The sequence below is a fragment of the Equus caballus genome, chromosome 20, assembly GCF_041296265.1.
Source record: "Equus caballus isolate H_3958 breed thoroughbred chromosome 20, TB-T2T, whole genome shotgun sequence".
Classification (NCBI taxonomy): domain Eukaryota; kingdom Metazoa; phylum Chordata; class Mammalia; order Perissodactyla; family Equidae; genus Equus; species Equus caballus.
This window is the reverse complement of record NC_091703.1, coordinates 38916048-38938493: the sequence shown is the minus strand read 5'-3', so window position 1 is coordinate 38938493 and position 22446 is coordinate 38916048. Positions and strand designations below refer to the sequence as shown.

At 52.3% G+C, this 22446-nt stretch overlaps 2 protein-coding genes across 4 annotated transcripts in view; both read right to left on the bottom strand.

Annotated features, from left to right (window-relative positions):
* Window positions 1-1464: 1464 nt before the first annotated feature.
* Window positions 1465-12051, bottom strand: LOC102150369 (E3 ubiquitin-protein ligase makorin-1). Of its 2 annotated transcripts, none has more exons than XM_070244468.1 (8): window positions 11920-12051; window positions 7110-7229; window positions 6657-6927; window positions 5023-5139; window positions 4700-4872; window positions 4473-4583; window positions 2081-2225; window positions 1465-1865 (listed from the first exon to the last, which is right to left on the bottom strand). In XM_070244468.1, exons 1-8 carry the CDS (start codon window positions 11988-11990, stop codon window positions 1728-1730), a joined length of 1146 nt encoding a protein of 381 aa, XP_070100569.1. In that variant the 5' UTR covers window positions 11991-12051; the 3' UTR covers window positions 1465-1727. The 2 variants fall into 2 exon arrangements, with proteins under 2 accessions (XP_070100569.1, XP_005603898.2); XM_005603841.4 differs by having other exon boundaries at window positions 5023-5126; window positions 6680-6927.
* Window positions 12052-16626: 4575 nt separating this feature from the next.
* Window positions 16627-22446, bottom strand: part of PPARD (peroxisome proliferator activated receptor delta) — a 73236-nt gene continuing 67416 nt past the window's right edge. Inside the window, exons 5-8 of one of the 2 annotated variants that reach the window (XM_001498870.7) lie at window positions 22086-22224; window positions 20587-20789; window positions 19959-20409; window positions 16627-18905 (exon numbers count right to left, since the gene is read on the bottom strand). In XM_001498870.7, the coding sequence (XP_001498920.3) occupies window positions 18658-18905; window positions 19959-20409; window positions 20587-20789; window positions 22086-22224 (1041 nt within the window). In that variant the 3' untranslated portion in view covers window positions 16627-18657. 2 annotated transcript variants of the gene reach the window in all.

The window sequence follows — 22446 nt, the reverse complement described above, 5'->3', positions numbered from 1 at the left end:
TTCCACAGGCCATCAACTGCCATCATATGGGTTTCAGTCTTCTCCAGAAATATTTGATGGACAAATATCCCTGAGGTCTCAGTAAAACCTACTGCCATCTATCTGCCAAAGACCTTGCTGTGAGCTTCCTTCCCAAAGGCCAAGCAGCAGCCTTGCTCTGGTTGCTTATAAGGGGCCAGGGGTGGCTCCACCTCCCAGGGTTTCAGTTTAAGGAAATCTGCCGGAGGAGGCAGTCTTCCAGCAAAGCGAGGGATCCCTGCAGAGGATAGGAATAAAGGGAGAGGGGAAAAGAGCCCCACAGCACCTCGTAAATCCTACTTTGGGTGCCAGCTTGTAAAACCCATCCTCCCAGCTCTGCTGCCACAAACATATCCATTCCTTCAAGAAATCTTTACTGAGCACCTAGGGCTGGGAATATGGGGAAACAACAGGGGACATTGTTGCTGACACTCAACTGGGGAGACAGACAACTGTATAAGCAGACTATAGAAGGTTTGATTATGATGAGTGCTTTCAAGAAGAACTTAGCAGGGAAGGGAGATAGAGTGACGCAATTTTAAATAGGTGTTCAAGCAAGATGAACCTGAAGGAAATGAGGGCACAAGGCCGGTCGAGGTGTGTGAAGAGACCATTTCAGACCGAGGGAACAGCAAATGCAAAAGCCCTGGGCAGAAGCGTGGCTGGAGCAGAATGCACTTACTGAGGAGCAGGGAGCAGTAGGAGAGATCAGAGGTACCTGGGCGTCTTGTGAGGCCTTGAGGCCATAGGGAGGGCTTTGTCTGTCACCCTGAACAGTACGGGAAGCCATAGGAGCTGTTTAAGCTACATCTGATTTCCATGGAGCCAGAATCTTTATTTTCTCAAAAATGATTTCGAAGGAGCTGTTGGGAAAGACTAAGGAGTGTTTCTTAGATAGTGCCTGCTTTGCAAAGGCCAAAATAACAGGAAAGAAGTTTCTGCCCGGCACCTCTATCTCAGGTTAGCAATTCCAAATTCATGGATGTTTTTTGTGTTCAAATGACCAAGTGTTGGCATTGGGAGCGGGGGTGGGGGGGGGGGGGGGGGGGGGGCTTGGGAGGCCCTGACAAGTAACGGGCAGGGCCGAGAATGCTAGACAGCCTTCAGTGCCCTGCCTATCCTCAACCACCCGCTGCACCCTGTAGTGGCTCTGGCTCACGCCCACCAAGTCTGCATTCCAGCTAGTGGGAAGGAGTGCAGGGAGGGAAGTTCTAAGGTGCTTGAAGAGCCCTGGGGGATCCTCGAGACCCAGTCATGGGATCCGTGACGTCATTACTATTTTCACAATGCTAAGATGTTATTTGCCCTTTCCGTTCTCATTCCCTGTGAGTGTAAAGTGAGGTTTTCCAGAGGCTGAGTGCCTCAGATTGAAAGCAGAAGCCCCCCTTGGTGGGGGTGCGGGTGGGGCCCCTGGGCTATGAACAGACGCTCTTCAAACACCAGCGGTGACGGCTTGAGTGCATTTTATTGGTTTTCTTTCAGAATCCTTCTACAAAAGAGCAAAGTTAAAAACCAAGTCCCTGAAGAGGGTGAGAACTCTTCCTCTTTCCCAAGAGCCTCACCCCTCCCCACATCCCCAGCTGTGTCACTGCTGCAGGTCATGGGGGGGAGTGGCTTACTTCTTTCATCCCCCACCAAGCCCCAAAGGGAAAAGACCTACCACCAAGCAACCCTTGCCCCTCAGCCCTGTCCCCCCACACTGGTCCTGGTTACAGGAGGCCATGGTAAGAACTGTTAGGATCCAGTAAGAGTTCTGAACCCCAGAAGGCCATGGCCAGGGCACAGTTGGTGAAGAACACTTCGTCCTCTGGCTCGGCGCCCCTTAGGAACGCTGTTGTGCCCAGCACCTGGGAGTAGAGAAAGAAATCAGTGAAAACCCATCAGCTTCAACCCCAGTTGCCCTGAGAATCAAGGCTGAACATAAGGTTGGGCAGGTTGTACATAGCACAAAGGTGCCACATCTAAGCAGTCACCATTAACATTCTAGACATCAGACATTTGTCACACTTATTATAAACCATGACCATTAGCCTCCCCTGCCCCATGTCCCTGCTGTTACCACCTCACTCCCAGAGGCCAGCTGCATACTCTCAGGCCAGGGAGGGTCAGATGTCGAGGCATTATCTGGGAGCTGGTGCAGGTAAATGCAGTCAGACTTGAAGGGGCAGCGGCCGTTCCCCCGCACAAAGAACCGGCAGTGGATCTGGCTGTGAGACGGCAGAAGGAGAGAGGATCATCGCCTTCAAGCCCTGCTGCCCCAGGAGGTAGGGGCACTCAAGGCTGACACATAAGGTTGGGTAGGTTGTACACAGCACAAAGGCACCACCACAAGCGTCACAGGATAGATTTTACATTTATTACAACTACTTTCCTGCAGATGGCAGTCAAGTGTCTTAAGGGATGCCTTTCTCTAATTCCCACAGTCTCTGTTTGGGCCAGCTGTAATCCCGGGAATGTCTTTTCCTTCGCTGAACTAAGTTTCAATAATGCTACCCAAAGGAGAGGAGGGTAGCAGATAACCCTAAAATGTGTCTCCGAAACCAAGTTAGGACAATGTCCTGGTCTGAGGGGTGGCCTTATGAGCTGGTAATTGCTCGTTAATGAAATTGATTAAGAAGCTTCCCACTTCTGAGATTTCAAATTTCACTCCATGAAAGGTCAAATACAGGAGGGGTTTGTGGGCAACTCGTGATCCACTTGAGGAGGACCAGCATTCTCCTCAAAGAAGGAGAGATGACAGAGAAAGGCAGATGAGAAGGAAAAAAGGATAGCGCGCATGTCTGTAGCCTTTGTCCTGCATTATCACTGCTAGACTCCAGCACACTTGAGTCTTCCCCACTTCCCGCAGCCCCAGTGTGAATGCAGGACCCCAGGGACAGCCCAAGCCGGAAGCCTGGGGCTCCCTCTAAACGACTAGCTCTTCCTCTCCCTCCTCCTCCCATTTGACCGAACGTAGAGTCAGGACCCCTCCATCCGGATAACCGGCAAAAAGCCCACCCTCGACCTGTCCAAATTCCCACCAGCTTCCCTCCCCCGGGTCTCATGTGAGGTATCAGTCCCGTGGCCACCTCTGCTGGAAACGTTAGTCATCTTAAATTTTCCTTTCAACCTCACGGTCGTTTGGCCACCCAGGTCTGGCCCTTTTCCTCTCGAGTCAGTATCCTCCCTACCACTCCTACGTGTCCCGCTATGAGTCAGCACACCTGGGTTCACACCCCACTTCCTTACTTAAGTCATGCAGACCATGCCTCAGTTTCTTCTTCCACGGCGTGAGGACAGGAAGTGTCCCCGCTTCATGCAGGTTACGAGGCGCCAAGTCTGTCATACATAACGAACCCTATCTGCACCGTCTCCCGTCCTCCCTGGGCCTGGGTGCGCCCCTCTGGCGTCCCCGCAGCCAGGATTCCCCACTTCGACCGCTCTCTGCCTGGGGTGCTCTCACCTTCTCCTCCCGAGGAGCCCCTACGCCTCTCCCGGCACCCGGCTCAAATACTACCCCATCTGAGAGACTCACCCAAGTTTTTTCTCAGTGACCTTGTTGATGCAGCAATTACAGTTTACAGGCAAACCCAGGTGTCTTCCCAACAAGGTTGAACGTCTCACAGGTAGAGACAAGACCCCCTTTATCCCACCCTTTATCCAAAGATACTTTGCATATTTCAAGTGTAATAAACCCTTTGGGAGAGTGGAATTAAGAACCTGGAATTATAGCTAATTCCAGATTTTGCATCAATGCCTACCCTCCCCGAGAGATTAAAACGCAGCCAACTTTTCCCTGTCTCCCAAGGCTGACTTTTAGTCTCCCTCTCAGAGACCTCATATTTTCTTTTTTTTTTTTTTTTTGAGGAAGATTAGCCCTGAGCTAACTACTGCCAATCCTCCTCTTTTTGCTGAGGAAGACTGGCCCTGAGCTAACATCCCTGCCCATCTTCCTCTACTTTATATGTGGGATGCCTACCACAGCATGGCTTGCCAAGCGGTGCCATGTCCACACCCGGGATCCGAACTGGTGAACCCCGGGCCGCCAAGAAGCAGAATGTGTGACCTTAACCACTGTGCCACCAGGCCAGCCCCAGAGACCTCAGGTTTTCAAAGATGACCTAAGCAACCAACACGTATTCGTGTCAATTTACTTTCCTGCTTAAAAAATAAATAAAAGCCAAGCAGAGCTTCTCCTTGCCCTGAGCGAGGCTGAGTTGCCGGCATGGATCCCGAGCGAGGCTAGAGGAGAAGCTGGGCCTTGCTCTTCAGCGGCTGTCTCAGTCACTCGCCATTATTTACTGGGCTTTCTGCAATAGTGGAAACAGTTCACACCCTTGCCTGCCATCTCCATCACTCTGAATTTCCAGGATTTGGGGGATCCCAGGCTGGGAACCGTGGCTGAGCCAGAATGGATGAGGGGCCGTCTTCCCCTCCTTCCTAGCCCCAAATCACGTTCCCCCTGCTATCTTCACCTGGTCCGAGCCTTGAAGTTCCTGATGAGTTGTTCCTTCTCAGCCCCTTTGCTCACCCAGAATTTGTGGGGGATGATGTAGCTGGAGTGGACGCGGCACTGGGGACAGGCCCTGCAAGGTGCGGTAGGGCAGGAAGCAAGAGAAGAACAGTCACAAGCCCACAGGCCGGCCTCCAAGCCCCCCGGGCCATCTCCTTCCCTCCCTGCTGGCCCCTCCCTGGCACTGACTTGATGACATCCAGCGGGAAGTCCTGTCGGCTCTTCCGCCAGGTGCGCAGGCAGCCTAGGCAGTGGGCGTGGGTGCAGTTGGGCAGGATGCCGAAGATCCTCTCAGCCTCTGGCTTGTCCCACACCTTGTCCATGCAGATGCCACACACAACATCCCGACTGTCCTGCTCCCTCTGCAGCCAGGGGTATGGTCAGAGCAAATCTCCCCCCAACACGCTGCCACCCCAAATACAGCCCTGGGGACCACAGAGTCCTCCTCCAGCAAGTCGGGGCATCCCAGAGGTCCAGCATGTCATCCTCTGCCACTCGCCCTCCCTCGTTACCTGCTGCCCCTCAAGGTCCAGGCTCTGAAGTGGGGCCACGAGCTCCTGGATAGGGTCTGACTTAGGCTGAGGCTTCAGGGAGTAGCTGTGATCACCGTCAGCAGCTATCAGAGAAAACTGGATCCATTCACTCATTTACTCATTCAGGCAGCATCTACCGAGCATCTATGGCACACAAGGCCCCATGGGTGCACAAAGTCCTACCCCCAAAGAGCTCAGAGTCCAGGCAGAATTATAAGTTTCTAACACAACTATTTAGAACTGCGCTGTCCAACACGGCAGCCACTCGCCACATGTGGCAGCCGAGCACCTGAAATGGAGCTAGTCCGAACTGAGATGTGCTGTAAGCGTAAAATGCTCACGAGATTTTGAAGCTTAGTACCAAAAAGGACTCTAAAATATTTCATCAATAACTTTTTACATTGCTTACATGTTGGAATGATAATACTGGATAGATAATTTTTGATACATTGGGTTAAATAAAATACACTATTAAAATTAATTTCACCTGTTGCTTCTTACTTTTTTTAGTGTGGCTACTAGAAAATTTTAAATTACCTATGTGAATTGTAAAATGGTGTAAAAACATTTAGGCACTTCTACAAAATGTTAAACATAGAGTTAACACACGATCCAGCAATTCCACTCTCCTAGGTATGTGCCCAAGAGAAATGAAAATATGTGCCCACACAAAAATTTGTACATAAATGCTCATAGCAATATTATTCATAACAGCCCCAAAGTGAAAACAACCCAAATGCCCATCAACAGATGAATGAAACAAAAGGTGTTGTGTACGTATGCTATACATACAGTAGAATATTATTTGGCCATAAAAAGGAATGAAGTACCGCTCCATGCTACAACATGGATGAACCGAGAAGATATTATGAGGACTCTGTGGTCCCCAGCCACAAAAGGCCATGCATTGCTTGATTCCACTTGTATGAAATGTCCAGAATAGGCAAATCCATAGAGACAGGAGACCGATGGTTGCCAGTGGCTGGGAAGGGCAGTGGATGGAGGCTGACTGCCAATGGGTTTCTTTTTGAGCTGATGAAAATCTTCTAAAATTAGATAGTGGTAATGTTTGCACAACTCTGAATATAATATACTGTGTCACATTGAATTGTACATCGTAAATTGGTGAATTTTTTGGTTTGTGAAGTATATATCAATAAAGCTGTTACAAAAACTACATATGTGGCAAAGTTTTATCGGACAGCACTGCATTAGAGCAATAATTTAAAAAATAACCACTGACACTTAGTATTTACTCTGCACCAGGTACTGTGCTAAGCACATCACATGTATGAACTCATCCCACCCTCACACGACCCTGTGCAGCAGGTACTATTATCAGTGTCCTTTTCAGATGAGGACACTGAGGCCCAGAGAGGTTAAGCGACTTGTCCAAAATCACACAGCTACTAACTAGTGGAGCTGGCATTTGAAACTAGGTGGTTTGGTTCCACAGGCACCCTGGCATTCTGCTTCTAGATAGAGAGAGCAATGCAGCCAGGAGGAAACTTCCCTCTAGCTGGCAATCTTGAGGAGGGAGAAGGGAGGAGGGAACATCAAACTTGCTCTGAGCCAGAGCAGGAACCCTGATGTCAGGTCCCACTTGTGCCCACCTGCAGTGCCCCAGACGACTCACATGATGGTGACAGGGACTTCCAGGAACTGGCACCAAACTCCACGGCCTTGCTGGCCATCCCCTCCAGGCCAGGCTCCGTGTCCCCGCAGGCACTGGCCCAGCCCCAACCCACAGCCACAGAGGGCAGGTAGGTGGGCTCGGAGCCCCTGCGGGTCAGCCCCAGCCAGGGTCCTGGCAGGGTGACGTGTGGCTCTGAATGGCGGCGGCCCCACTCCAGATGGCTGGGGGGCTGCTGTGGATGCTGATAGCTGTAGTGGGGAGGAGAAGGGTGAGGAGACAGCGATAGCCCCTCCAGGGCTCAGAGCTAGCTCAGCCTAGAACTTGGAGCTGCGAGGGGAGTTGAGGCTCTGGGAAGAGGCGTGGTCCCTGAGGGGCTGATTCCTTCTGCGTCCCCCACCCCACTCCCCGTTCGAGGAGAAGAGGTGCTCACCTGCATCCATCTCCGTGGAAGCAGAAGCCTCGCTGGAAGTATCTGCAGACCTGGGGCGCCTTCCCAGCCTGAGCAAAGCGGCAGCTCGGCCCCCAGCCACAGGCCCCTCGCGCAAAGTGCCTAAGAGACGGTGGGAGTCATACTCGGCCCGGCTTTGGTTCCTGCCTTTGTGACCCTTCTAGAGAGAGGCTGTGATATCAGGACACAGGCTCTGGAGCTGGTCCTGTGTTCAAATCCCGGCCCCGCTGAGGAGCCCCGGGTGGGGAACTCAGCTTCCCTAAAGCTTGGTTTCCTCACCATTAAGGATGAGGGTGACGATGCCTCATTGCTACCTCAGGCTTGTTGCGAGGGTTTAAGATTCTGCACAATGCACAAAGCCGGTGCTCGGTAAATCACAGCGATGACTATTACTTCCTCCAAGCCCAGAATCTTGTGGGTTCTGGAGTCAGAATTCCGGGTTTAAATTCTGGTACCAGGGCTGGGTTCTTGGGTGTGGATCTGAGTAGTCACACCAGGGTCCCACACTTGCTTTTAATGCTCTGCTGTTGCCGTCTTGAAATTACTAAATTTTTGACCAAGGGGCCCTGATTTTCATTTTGCAGTGGGTCCCACAAAATGTAAAGCCAGTTCTACCCGGTAGCATGACCTGTTGGTTGTGCGAGCTTGGACAACCTTTCCATGCCTCCGTGTCTTCGTTTGTAAAATGGGGATAAGATTAGTACCTACATCACGGGTCAAATGTAAATGAGACAGTGTGTGTCAAGTTCCTGGCACATAGAAAGCCCTCAGTAAATATGAGCTGTTCTGCTCCTCCCCTTTACTTGGCCTTGTGACGGTCAGGGTGTGAGGTGGAAAGGGTGGGAGGAGGCGGTGGGCAAACGCTCATTGAGAACCTACTACGTGTCCTGGCTCTGGGTCAGGTACAGGGTAGAGAGGACCTCTGCCCTCGTCCTGTGCTTCCTTACCTGGAGGGGGAATGAACGCACACCTGCAGCGGCCAGGGCAGCAGGGACCAGGACAGAGCCCGGATTCTAGTCCCACAAGAACAGACTGCCAGCCCAAGCTGAGGGTCCGCATGGAGAGTTCCATCCCCCAGAGAATGTCTGAGAGTGAGGCCCTGGCAGAGAAGCAGGCAGAGGGAGGGAAAGATGGGTGCCAGGCCCCCGACCTTGTTGGTGAAGGTGCCAGATTGACGGTCACATGGGTCCTTCATTCACAACAACATAGGGAGCCCCTGCATGATATGGAAGCTGCCTACAGAGCCCCCGATGAGGTGATGGAGCAGAGAACCAAGAAACCAGGGCCAGGACGACGGGGAGGCAAGGGAGGCCCTCACCTCGGATACAAAATGTCAGGGGATGCCAAAAAAACCTCAGTAGCAAGAAATAATATTTTAGAGCAATTTTTTTAAAGATCAAAATTAATGCAAAAAAAAATTCACCATGAACAAAATATTGAACTTTTAAATAAAGACAGGATTCAACCCTACACAATTTGCCTTACTGGCCTCCCCCAGTCCAGGACCTAAAACATGGGCACAAGTAACCAGGACAAATGCAGACCACGAAAACGGTCTGACAAATCAACGCTGGCAGCGTGGGGCCCTACTTTAGACAGGGTGGCCAGGCAAGGCCTTGGAGCGGGTGCTTGTAGTAATAATCATTATGACAATGATTATATTATATAATAATACGCTTATTATAATAATAATAGCAGTTGTGGTTATTGTCGTTATTTTTGCGGAAGCTGTTGAGAGGACCAGGGGCGTAACGTAAGATCATTCAACAGTAATTTTTGAGGATAGGCCACTTTGTAATTTTTGGCATTTAATTCAGAGGCAATTCAGATAATTGAGTGCCCCTACTATAATAAATCACCTTTCATTTCCATCCACTTATTTCTGTGATCAAGATTTCTCAGTGCTTCCATTTATAAAAATTAAAAATAGAGATTGATGTTGAACCCTGTCTTATTCTAGCAATAAGTAATATTTATCCACAGATACGTGAGTGCTTTTTTGGGGGTGGGGGGGTGGGGAGAAGCAACAGTGCCGTCTACCTCAGGAGGAAGTTTTCTAAAGAAAATTTTTTGTTATTTAGTAATTAACTGTTAAAGGGTATGATATATTTAAGTTGTTTTGATCAATTGAGTACTACTAATAACTAAGTCTCGAAAGAAATTAAATTTCTGTTTTACAAATAATTTTGTTGCAGGAACATATACTATTGTGATCAGGAAAAGACTTCTGAGAATAAAAACGTTTGTGTTAAGATAAAATTCCGTAGGGGAAGTGGAATAGCATAGGCATTCAAGGAGAAAAAGGAGTTATGTAAAATGGTAAGAGCCTGTTTATCTATTTTTTAAATGGATGACATTAAATGTTAACAGTCTCTGATATTTAGATGCCACTGGATACACGAAAAGGGTAATGTCCTTATTTAAATCCACGCTGTCCACCGCTGCTTCTGGTCAGCTGCTGCTGGGAGTTTGTCGGCAGGACCGAAGCAAGCAGCCAGGACCACTCAGGTTGAGGTTCTGCGCCGAGCCCCAGCCCACGACCCCACGACGCCCTGTGATGCTTCTCCCCGCCCGGCTTGGGGAAGTGGAGAACCCGCCACAGGAACACTGACGGCCAGTTCTCGTGGGCTGAGGGCTCTGAACACATCCCTCAAAAGCCTGCCCGACGTGCCAGCCTTAGAGAAGAAGGAGTCAGAAACAGTGAAAAGTATTTGATTGAGTGACGGAACGTCCCTTTAAAAACATCTTTTAAAAATCTCTTTTGGAATTAAAAAAAAAAAGTGATGTAATCATCTTATTTTAAATTGGAACTATTTATAATACATTAGAAATTATAAACTTTGCAACTATTTACGTTTATGACAAAAAACATGAGATGATTGAGCGTGGAGGGGGATACATGGTTCTTCAAAATGTTTGTTAGGCGATTTACATGTAAAAATGTTAGCTGTCTGGCCTGGTGTGGGGAGTAGACAAGAGGAGGGACCAGATGAGCGCATGACAGCAAAGTTGGGGAGCATGGGGGGAGGGGGGTGGAGACAAGAGCCGCCCTGGAAGGGCTGGGTGAGCCTGAGGGGAGGAGCCACTCATCTCCTAGGGGAGGACCAGTAGCCCTCAGAGGAAGGGCCTGAAGGGCCCCTGTGCCCCGTCCACCAATGGGAAGCCTCTGGGAGGAGGGATGCGCTGGGAGAGCTTCGCCTTTCCCAAAAGACCAGCAGTGAGGCTGACCTCCAGGACTGCCTCGAGAGGCCACCATGCTAGCTCCTTCACAAGCTGAGAGGTCCCGTGACAAAGCTCTCTGACGGGTCCAGGGGGCTCTCAGCCCATGAGATGAGCCACAAGGAAAGGGGCTAGGAGCTTTGCAACCAAATCGATTTGAGAGCTCTTCCTTCTGCATTTTCTTAGAGTCATGTTGTGTATTGCTTATTGTCCATGAACACACTAAAGTCTCTGATAAGTCCTACAGGGGAGCCTGTTTAACCCAGCCTTGTTTCAACTCGTTTCTGCTGTTTCTAGGCCCCCCCACCCATACACTCTTGACACATCCATGAAACATTTTGTTTGGGGAAATGTCAAATTATTTCATTTAATCCTCAAAACAAGCCTTAGAAGTCAGGAGTCCTTTTTGGTTTTCAAAGTCTGAAGCTCAGAAAGCTCAAGTAATTGGCCAGGGACTGGCAATAAGAGCTGGGACGATAGCCCAGGTGTCCCCACTCAGCCCAATGGATCTCTAGTTAACCAAGATTGACTTGTCAGGGGTGAGGGCTGCCGGATGTGGGGGATTTCTCAGGCCAAGTTCTGAGGCCAAGGGATGGGGACAGAGCAGCCAGAAGTCACAGGTGACCCAGTCCTGGGGAGGCAGCAACAGGGGCTGGGTGCCCGGGGGGCTGGAGGAGTGGCCCCTGAGCAGTGAGCCTGGGAATCAGGACTGGACTGTTGGGGGGCTGGAAGGTAGGACTGCGGACAGTAGTGGGGCGGTGGAGCCCGCCAAGTGAGCCCCCTGACCATGGCTTTTAAAACTCGGGGGTCCAAGCTTTGTCCAGGCTGCCACCTTCCTGGCCCTGCAGCAAAGCTCAGGAAGGAACGATTAAAAATCTCCTTCCATCCTTTTTTCTTTTTTCCTTTCCGCTTCCCTCTTGCTACCTGGCTGCCTTTCTTCCCAGCCTGGGAAAACCACTTGACACCGAGACCCCCAGATCCACAGTTAATCCCTTCTTCACCCCAACTTCAGTTCTCTCTGGGACACTGATCTCTTCCAGCTGTTGGCAATATGAATCTGCGCGAAGGCGTGAAAGTCTGCTGGAAGGAAGGCTGAGGGCGCCGGCGTGCCTGAGACAAGGGTGACTCTCGTGGTCGTGGTGCAACCCAAATGTTTCCATTCAAACACTTATGAACACCTAGCATGGTGCTAAGCGCTCGGGCTGCACAGGTGACCAGATCCCACCTGCAGGGAGCTGCTTGGTGCTCCCGGGCAGAGAAGCCTTAGTTGGGCGGGAGAGAAAGAAGGCAAGAGAGGAATCCTTGCCCTAAATGGTCAGAACCTGAGCTGGCCCTGACTAAGCTGTGCAACCTTGGTATATTTTTTCCCCTCTCTGGTCTCAGTCTCCTCCTCTGGACTATGAGGGAGTGGCAGATGACCTAGACCCTTCCCAAGCTGGGGTAGAGGGCAAGGAACTCCCTCCTCCCCTAGAGGCACCCCAAGTTCCTAGAGACTAGGCTTTTAATGGCCGGGCCAAACCCCAAAGTGTTTTCTCCCACCTTCCCTGTGTTCCCGTGAGAGCAAGACCCCTACCTGCGTGGCCGCTGGGAGTGGGGGCTGCTCTCCCTGCCACGGCCGCTGCCATCCAGCCCTCCAGGATCCATGCTGGCCACAGGCCCTAGTGAGAATCAGGCAGGCTTCCTCTGGTGCTCCTTTATCCCTCCCTTTCCCGGCAGGGCCAAAGGGAGGAGGGGCCCTGCGGCCAGGCCTGCCCCTTCCCGTGGCCCCAGGCCTGGAGGCAGGCGAGAGGGTGGAGGCAGGACGGCTGGGAGCCTGGGGCCTCTGCCGCCCAGTCCAGGCTCCAGGATGTGGGTGGGGTGGGGCATGAAGGCCCTCAGAGATCCCTGAATGATTTCAGGAGGAAATTGGGGCATGGTTTAAGAACTTTAAGGGTCCAAGAAGGTGGGGTGGCTTGGGAGGGGGTCATGAGGACCTGGGACTGAGGACCCAAGGACTTGGGAGGCTGGGATCCTGGGAGAAGTAACTTGTGATATATGAGGGGAATTTCTAACTGAGGAGGCCAGGGGGAGCCTCTCTCACCCCAAGGGCTGCATAAACCCCATATGTGGAGCTGAGGTTGTCAGAGAGATCAGAGGGCGAGCTGGGAGCCTTCCGAGCCTCCAGGGGGTAGTGTGAGCCTGACGCGGGGCCCAGGGGGGGCTGTTCCAGAGTGGCATGTATGGACAGATGCAAGAGGCCCCGGGGACCGGCTTCCAGGCCCAAGATGTTCTTTCTATGAAAAGTCACTGTGGCCTGGTCTGTGTCTGTCAATGAAGCCACTTGCTACCCTGATCACAAAGAATTGGAAGAGTGTGGAGGCCTCAGTGAGGGCCACCATGAGAGGGGCCAGGAGGGAGCTTGCCTGGAGCTCTGTCCATGAGGACATTCCAGATTAAATGGTAGCAAACCAGCCAATCAGAGCCTCTCTCGGGCAGTGTAAATGCCTGGTACATTCAGAGATTGCAGTGGGGAGAATAACGGCTGGGGCCACCGAGGGTGGGAGGTAGGGGTAGGGTAAGAGCCCTTCCAACTCTGACTATTCCTAAGACCCCTCCCTCAATTCTCATCTTACTGCTCCCCGAAAGCCCATGCTCTCTCCACTAGGCTGCACTGCCCCACATGGGAGGTAAGTTGGGGAAGTTCAAAAAGACTAAATAAGAGATATGCACTTGAAAGTTTAAGGACATATTTGTGTGTGTGTGAGGAAGATTTGCCCTGAGCTAACATCTGTTGCCAATCTTCTTTTTTTCTGCTTGAGGACGATTATCCCTGAGCTAACATCCGTGCCAATCTTCCTCTATTTCGTATGTGGGTCGAGAGGTGTTACTTTCTCTGTTTATATCCTTTGCCCATTCTTCTATCAGGTTGTTGACCTTTTACTCATTGATTTGTAGGTACTCTTTACATATTAAGGAAATTAGCCCTTTGATTATGTCACAAATTTTTTTACATGGTTGATTTAAAATTTTTTTGTGTGACAAAAACATTTTATGATAGACTTTTGAAAGGTCTATCCACTTCAAGATTATATAAAAAATTTTTTCCATCTATTTCTTCTAGTTTTTTTTTTTAAATGTTGTATAAATATGTCAAGTTTATCCATTTTCCTGTTGATGAACATTTTTGTTGTTTCCAAGTTTCTGCTGTTGCTGCAATGAACATGTACAAGAGGCTCGATGTAATTTGGTGGGTTTCACCCTAGGGTATTGTGTGAAGTTGCCCACTCCAGGAAATAGATTTGGAGGTTTGCTTGCAGAAGATCATGGGGCGTGCTCTGTGGAACAACACCTGTAAGGGATTGAAGGAAGCAGGGTTGGGGAGAGAGAGAAGTTAAACCACAAGGCAGTTGAGACAGAAGCGTCAGCTGTGGAGCTGTGCTGATCCTTCAAGTTGTCCCAAATTGGGGCAAAGGAGGCTTGGCCTCGTCTGCCTGTGTTGGCTATGGGCTGCCCCTGAGGAGGCAGTGTGGGTGTGCTTGTCCTGGGCGGGGCAGCACCCTCCAGTAAAGGCAATTTGCCGGGAGGAGCTCAGCTGTGAGCTCGGCAGCCATGGAAATTAGCTTCTGGGTTGGGAGGGGTGGGAGCCGGTGACGCCCCGCAGCATCCACCGGCACATTTTAACTTTACGAGATTTTGCCAAATTGTTTTTCAAGTTGATTATACCAACTTCTACCGCCTTGTGCAGCGTCTGAGAATGTGTACTCTATTCTTCTGTTCCACAACTTCTATCTTGCTTTTCCTGTGCTATCTTTTGGATAATGTCTTCAGATCTTTCTTGAGGTGCAAAAATCATCTCTTCGACTGTGTCTCATCTGTTTTTTGACTCATTTTCTTTTCTTTTTTTCTGGAAGTTCCAAGAATTTCTTTAAAGATTTTTTTTTAAAAGAAGCAAATCGTTCCTTTCTTATGGTTTTGATTTCTTTATATTCTTAATAATATAAAACTTATTTCTCTCCTATAATCATTCATCATATTTTGGAAGCCCTGGGGCTCTAATTTCACTGGTTGTTATGTCTATTTGTTTTCACGCAGGCTCGTCTCCTCACGTTTGTCATTTTGTGGGAATTCTGGACCGCCTCTATCTGTCCTCCAGATACGTTCTGCATCGTCTTCTTCCAGGCTCCCTGGGGATATTACCATCCTTGGATCCCATTTCTTTCTTCCCCCTTTTTTTTTTTAAAAAATAAACTTTTTATTTCAGAAGAGTTTTACAGAATTATTGGAATACTATCTTCTAATTGTCTTAAGGTTGCTTTCTTCTTTTTTAGTCTAAATATTTGATTCATTTGTCCTGAATATCATTAAAAAGAGACCAGGTGACCAACTATTGTCCCCAAGGTTTTGCTCCTAAGTGGAAAGCAGAGATGCTAAGGCCCTGGACCAGTACTGGCTGTGCCTCTTCCTGGCTGCCTAACCCCACGCACACTCCCTAACCTCTCATTGCTTCCTCACCTGTAAGATGGCGGGTGGTAATATTTACCTTATGGGGTCGTGGTGAGGATTGGAGGTGATGTATGTATAGTGTCTGGCACAAAATAGGTGCTTAATAAAGATTATCACTTAGTGATAGTCCTAACAAGGGGCCAGAGTAACACGATGCTAGCTCTCTGCAGCCCCAGAAGCCAGGTGAATAAAGCGGTACGGAGACTTAGCTTCAGCTCTCTGAACTGAGCTACATCTAGCTGTTTGGCATCCTCTGATCTTACCTCGTTAGTGATCGAAAGAGGACTGGCTTTTAACAACTGAGCCACAGTCTTCAACTATTTTTCTCCCACCTGATGGTGGTGTGGGAAAAGATAGGGAGGTGAGAAAAATAAACCAAGCAAACCGGAAGATTCCATCATAAGCAAGACTACCAATTTCAGAGATGCCCCCGATCTAAGCAAGCCGCCTCCTCTTTCCCTCCCATTCCCTTAGGAACGTCGCTCTCCTGTCTGAGAGGAACCATCTGAGACTCGACAGAGTTCGGATTGCTCTGTCTACCTGGCCAGCGAAAGAGAAAACAGGGAGGCAAGTGTCAGATTTGACCACCGCCTTAAGCTGCGAGCCTCAACCTGAGAGAGCTCAGCTGTGGCTGGGGTTTGTACTGTGTGCGAGTTATTTGCTGGCTTTTGGATCCATGTCTACTCTTCCAGGCACTCCTCTACACAGCAAGGGCTGCAAGTCTGCAAACTACATTTCCTAGACTCCCTTACTGTTGTTTTTTCAATGGAAGGTATGGGCAACAGACTGGAAGACAGGAAGAAGGGAGAAGCTGCCCCTCCACCCCCAAACACGGATGGCACTTCTGGCAGGAGCAGCTGCGTCCCAACTCCAGGCTTCTTGCTCAAGTGATGAGGTCCCAGGGGTAGCAGCAGTGGTGGTGGCTGCGAGCACCCTGGCAGCCCCACGTGTACAGTGTGCATGGGCTCTGACTCTACAGGCAAATCGACAGGCGGCGGGCTTTCTGCAGGGTCAGCGGGTATTCCAGGGATGGTGGCCTCTAGATAACACTTTCCCCCCCAGCCCTGGAGCTGAGTGGCTTCCCGGTCACTGATGTCTGGATGACCTGTTTTCCCTCTTTGGATCTTTCAGTCCTTTCAATACTTTCCTAAGAATCCCCTGAGGTAAATGCCCCATCTTGAAATATCTTAGCGGTGGTTGTTCCCCTGGCTAGAAAGCGCTGTAACGTTCCTTGAGCTTGCCTCACACTGCAGCCAGAGGATGGCTGCCGAGGGCTGGGCTTGCCTGGAGACTCTGTGAAGGTGGCACCCCTGCGAGAAGAGAAAACTGGGGCGTTGGCTAAGGAGAGGAAAGCCCTGCTCTCTCGTGAGGGTGGCAAAAAGCTGACAGTGACTGATGGGCTTTGGCTTTGCAAGCCCCCCCACCAGAGAGGGTCACCTCCTCCAGGATCCTTCTGAGGCCCTCCAAGAACCTGCACACCCAACCCCGGTTTGTGCCGTGGCACCACACCTCCTTCCCAGAGTGCGTCCTTTCTCCCCCTCCCACCCTAAATTCCCCTGGCGGGGCAGGAAAGACATCTTCTCAGTGCCCTGCAGCCCTTGCTGATGGAGGAGTGGGAGCAGGGCAGGAGGCGAGGGCATGATGGGAGCTCCCACAGGCCGGAACTCACCCTCCCGGCCAGCACCCTAAAGTCTTGTTTGCCCAACCAAGTTTCCTCCTCCGCACTGGACACGGAGGACGGGGAGGGATCCTGTGAGCGCTCAGGAAAAACACATAAAGAACTGTGTCAGCCTAAATCAACTCTTAAATATTTAATTCCCATTTATTTAAAGTTCTGTCAGTCTGTGTACACTATTTATATTAAAAACACAGGAAGCTGGGGCTCCTAGCAAAAATATACATTTCAGTTTTGGAGACTGTTCAGACACTGAGAAGAGCTGTGTGCTACTCTCGGCGTCAGACCGGGGTGGGGACAGGGGCACACGGCTGGCGGCGGGGGGTGGGGGGGGCGGTGTGTCAGGCACAGCATCTCTTTCTTCACAGCACTGGCCCAAAGGATGCACCCAACCCAAGTCCCTGGTCAGCGAGGGTGGGCGGGGAGAGGGGAGAATCTTGCCAGTAGAGAGTGGTCCTGGGGCAGAGAAGGAAAGGCCCCTCGGGAAGGAGGACCAGACAGGACCCAGGAAGCCTGGGCTCTAACCACACATCTTCCACCGCCATTCTCAGAGACCCCAGCCAGTCTGCTGCCTGGAAAAGCAGCCTGGGCGGGCTCTGCCCTCCTGCTCAGACAAAGCCCTTGCGCTAGGCTTGAGCCCTCCTCCAAGGCAAGTGCACTTCACTTGGGCGGAGAGGGAGGGTAGGGGAACGGGCCAGAGGGGTGGGCTGGGCCTGGCAAGGCCCCTGGTCCCCAGAGGCCACATGACCAGCTGGGCCAAATACAGGGGAAAGAAGGGCAGCAGAATTGCTGGGACAAATGAGTGTCACAATGAGTAGGATCAGTTCACCCCTGGCACCTCCCCCAGTGAGCTGACTCAGCAGGACACCTCTGCCCACCAAGGGATCTGGCACAGCCCTGGGGCAGGTCAGGGCTCTGCCCGTCCACCTGTTGGTCCCTCTGAGTGCCCACCTGTCTGGGGGCGGCTGTGTGTGGAAGCTGCAGGTAAAGTGACCTCAGTGCCTGTGGTGTGTGCTGGAGAGGCAGCTCCATGGAGTGTGTGCGTGCATGTGTCGGGGGCGTGAGCCTCAGCCAGGCTGGAGCCAGTGCCGTGCCTCCCGGCTGGAGAAAGGAGCGTCACATTTGAGGCCAGGCCCTGGCACTGAGTGGGAGCTGCAGTGCTGACACAACGGAGGCAGGACTCGGTGGCTGCTGCAGAGTGGTGGGAAAGCATGATGGGGGCCGACCCCAAGGCCTGGGGTCAGAATTAAGTGTACTGCTGGCTGCCTTCCCTACCAACCTCCACCTCCCTTGAGACTCACTCCTCTCCAATGGGGGATGGGGGCCCCCACCTGGAGGGAACCCTACCTCCTTCCAGGCTGGGGGGTGTCCCCCAGCGGCCAGCGCAGGGGGCGATCAGCAACACTGGCCTGGAATACCAGTGAAAAGAATGAAAGAGCGCTGGGTATCAGTGAGGCGGGGCTGTGCTGCTGGGTGGCGCTGGCTGGGTCAGGGGGCGCCAGCCCCCGAAGGGTGGTGACAGTCTGGGGGAGGCGTCCTGGCCCTCGAGGAGGGACCCAGGGACTAGGTGCTGCTGCAGTCAGCCTAGACCCTGCGTGGCGTCCCCAGGGAGCCGGGCCCAGAGAGCTTAGTGTTTCTTTGGATGACTCGAGTCCCTCACTGTGAAGACAGGAGCAGAAGTGAGGCCCTTACCCTGCAGGTGACTGTTGGTGCAGAGGGCAGGCCCCACTTCCTCCTGCTCCGGGGAGCAAGGGGGGCAAAAGCAGAGGTCGTGTTCTATGCCGCTGGTGAAATAGTACAAACTGTCTCACAGAAAGAGACAGGGACAGATGTGGGAATGGAGAGAGAGAAAGGGAGGTGAGGGAGGAGGGAAGAGGGAAAAGGAACCTATAGAGACAAAGGAAGAGAATGAGCAGAGACTAGAGAGGAAAGAGGAAGTGAGCAAGAGGGAGACAAAGGAAGGGAAAACGATCAGGAGCGAGAGGCCCTGTGTCTGAGCACACGGGGGCGTGACCCCACTGCTCGGGTGCCGTGCTGAGCGCCCAGGGGCTGGCCAACAGGAAAGTCCCGTGAGTGGCGCCTGTGCCAGCTCTGTCCCCCAGCCCCCGAGTCTCAGTCTCCTGGAGGCCTGCCGGGAGGCCCTGGGCACATCCCTCAGTACATGTCCTTGTAGATCTCCTGGAGCAGGGGGTGCAGCAAGGTCTCGGTCTCAGTCTTCTTGATGCGCTGCATCATCTGGGCGTGCTCGGTGACCAGCTGCCGCAGGTCAGCCATCTTCTGCAGCAGCTTGGGGAAGAGGTACTGGGCGTCGGGGTGGTTGGCCTGCAGGTGGAACTCGAGGGCACGCAGGATGGTGTCCTGGATGGCCTCCACTTGTGGCACGTTCATAAGGCCTGGCCGGTCTGTGGGGACACAGGGAAGACGTGTGGGAGGGAACAGGCACGTGAGGTCTCAGAAGGGCAGGGGAACCCCCCTACGCCCACCTCGCATGGGTGACTTGGCCCAGGGCACCGCAGGCCTCCTTGCTGTGACAGACCCAAGCCCTGCCCTGTCAGTGACGGCCCCACTGACTGCTCTAGTCCCCAGAGCCCTCCTCCTGGCCCGCCTCCTTTGTTTTGTTTTGTTTCTTTCCTGACTAGGCAGGATAGTATTGTAGTTAAGAAACTCACTGCCTGGATTCATTTTTTTTTTTTTTTGAGGAAAATTAGCCCTGAGCTAACATCTGCCACCAATCCTCCTGTTTTTGCTGAGGAAGACTGGCCCTGAGCTCACATCCGTGCCCATCTTCCTCCACTTTATACGGGGGATGCCTGCCACAGCATGGCTTGCCAAGCAGTGGGTAGGTCCGCGCCTGGGATGTGAACTGGCGACAGCCCGGCTGCCGAAGTGGAATGTGCGAACTTAACCGCTGTGCCACCCGGCTGGCCTACTGCCTGGATTCAAATCCTGTCTTTACCACAGACTAGAGATGAGGCTACGTACAGGTCACTCGGCCTCTCTGGACTTCAGTTTCTTCATCTGTAAAACGGGGATAACAGAAGTACCTTCCGCACAGGGTTATTGTGAGGAACAAATGAGTATAATCTCAGAAAAGGTACTAGAACAGTGCCTGGCATGAAGTAAGCTCTATGCCACTGTTAGCATGATTATTATATTTATGGTGTCAGAATTTGAAAACCGCAGGTAAAATACAGAAAATTTCTCCAACACCAGAAACAACCCCCATCAACATGTTGGCGTATTTCCTTTCAGTCTTTTTTCTATCTCAACTCCATCTGTACAAGACGGAGCTGCTCCTGCATGTACACTGAGTGCCTCGCACATTCCACTGCCATCATCATCACATGGACACTGCCCCATGCTGTCCCAGCTTAGGCTGTGCCCCCTGCAGTGAGAGCCCAAGCCCCAGGAGGGCTGGCTATGGGGACCGGCCCACACGCCCCACCCTCACTTACCTCCACACAGAATGATGGCTGCAATGAAGAGGGCCAGGTCACTGTCATCAAGTTCCAGGGCATTGAACTTGATAGCAAACTCGAACTTGGGCTCCAAGATGTCACCAAAGGGCTTTCGGAGGCTGCGTAGGAACTCACGAGTGACAAAACCAGTGCCACTGGCCACCAGCAGCCCATCCTTGTTGATGATGGAAGCCAGCATGGCGAAGATGGCCTCATGCACGCCATACTTGAGAAGGGTCACCTGGTCGTTGAGGAAGAGGTTGCTGAAGCTGGGGATGCTCTTGGCGAACTCGGTGAGCTCACGCACGGTCTCCACCGAGGTGCACTGGCAGCGGTAGAAGACATGCACGCTGATCTCCTTGTAGGGTGGCAGGCCATTCACCAGCTGCTTCCACACCAGGCCTTTCTCTGCCTGCCACAATGTCTCGATGTCGTGGATCACAAAGGGCTGAAAACCAGGCCCCATTAGAGGCCAGGCCTTGGGGGACTCCCGCCCATGTGCTCCCCATACCCTGCCTGTACCATGAACTTAGGGGAGGAAGGAGGCCTGGTTCTCCCAGGAGTCGGGCAGGTGGCAGTGGGGCCCAGAGCCTGGGATGCTGCCAGGCCGAGCAGTAACACTCACCGCCGAGTGGCTGGCCTTGCCGGTGAGGATGCCGCGGGCCTTCTTTTTGGTCATGTTGAAGTTTTTCAGGTAGGCATTGTAGATGTGCTTGGAGAAGGCCTTCAGGTCAGCTACCTGTGGGTTGTGCTGACTCGCCTCACTTGCTGTCAGCCCTGCCACCAGCTTCCTCTTCTCGGCCTCTGGCATCCGGCCAAAGCGGATGGCTGCAGAGGTGGGGGGACAGTCACCGGGGAGCCCAGGCAGGGGCCAGCACCTCTAACCTCCTTGATCCCCAAGGACGGAGACACACTTTTTGAGCCCAGGGTCCTCAAAAGCTCTAGAGCCAGCCAGTCAGAACGTGGGGGAACCCCTCCAGAACAGAAGCTCCAGGAGGACAGGACTCTGTCTTGTTCACAGGGCGCGGCACACCAGGGCCTTAACGCACAGTGACTGACCCCTCTGGCTGGGGGCTGGGGGAGCATGGCAGGCAGGGAGACAGGCTTTGGTGAAAAGGCCCGTGCTTGAGTCCTAGCTTGGCAGCTTACCGGCCGTGTGACTCTGGGAGCCTACTTCACCTTTCTTCTTAAGAAAAATGGGGCTAATACTTAAATCTCACGGGTTGTCAGAACAACTAAATGAGAGTATTCACAAAGTAAGTTCTCAGAAACTGCAGTCATTAGGAACGGAACAGGACACGAATCTGGCTTCTCCGAGGACAAACGAGAATTCAGCCAGCCCTGAGATCTCCTAGGAAATCCTCTCCCCCTCCCAGGGAGTGGGGCGCAGGTAGATACAGACTGAGGGGAGGGATCAAACCCCCAGACCCTATCACCTAGGAAAAGCTGCGACGGAGCACTCAGATCCTGCCACCCTCTAAGATGCAAGACAGTGACAGTTAGGGTGTCTGTGGGTGGAAATGTTTAAACAGGAGGCTCTCCCCTGTCCTCTGGGCATCTAACCTAGAGGGGTAAAGAGGAGGCAGGTGGGGTTTGCAAAATCCTACTTTATGAGGTCTGAAGACGAGACTCTGAGGAGGTCTGGAGCACAGTGCAGGGCAGGCTCTGTCTCCTGGGCATGGCTGGCCTCCAGGAAACTCCCACCTGGCTCCTACCCACCCTTAATAACCAAGAAGGGCTGAGGGGATCCCAGGCCTTGGCAGTGGCTTTTCACATTGTGCCGGGTCATCTGAGACAGGCTTGAGGCTCTGGGAATGGTTTCCAACACCACTGGAGCTGGGGTCAATTCCCAGTTCCCCTCCAGGCCAGAGAGGGTGAGCCTCAGGTACAGACAGGCGGAGATGGCTCCAAGCCTGGGACCCACGATGGACACTGGGCGGTGTGGGGAAGGAAGACTTTAGGCCAGCTTGTGCTGGCTCCAAGACTCAGGATCCAGGCCAGCAAGGTCAACAGCTGACATTTACGCAGTGCTTCCTACATGCCAGGCACTGATGAGGGCACCCCCTTTCTGGGCTCCCTGAAGCCTGGCCTTCCGGCCGCGTGAGCCACGCCCGGGCGGCTCACCGTTGTGCGACATGCCCAGCGCCAGGCACTTCTGGAAGCGGCAGTACTGGCACTTGTTGCGGTTCTTCTTCTGGATCTTGCAGCTCCGCGCGCACTTCTCATATTCCAGCTTCATGCGGATGGTCCGACGGAAGAAGCCCTGAGGAGCAGCGAACAGGTGAGGGAGAGCCACAAGGAGGCGAGAGGCTGAGAGTCCTGCTCTGCCCACTGGGTTGCGCCAGGAGGCCCAATTATGCATAAAAATGTAAAAACTCCTGACATTTGGACGTAATGGGAAATTTTCCCGGAGGGAAGAGGGAGAAGAAGACTAACTCTAAAACTTTTGCAATAATTAAAATGATATATACCGTATTTATTTCAA

Coding starts and splice junctions, on each gene's coding strand:
- LOC102150369 (XM_070244468.1), bottom strand. CDS start 11,990: ATGGATCCTGGAGGGCTGGATGGCAGCGGCCGTGGCAGGGAGAGCAGC. Junction 5,140..6,656: donor AGTCGTCTGGGGCACTGCAG/GTGGGCACAAGT, acceptor GAATGGATCCAG/TTTTCTCTGATAGCTGCTGA. Junction 1,866..2,080: donor AGCTGGCCTCTGGGAGTGAG/GTGGTAACAGCA, acceptor CTCTACTCCCAG/GTGCTGGGCACAACAGCGTT.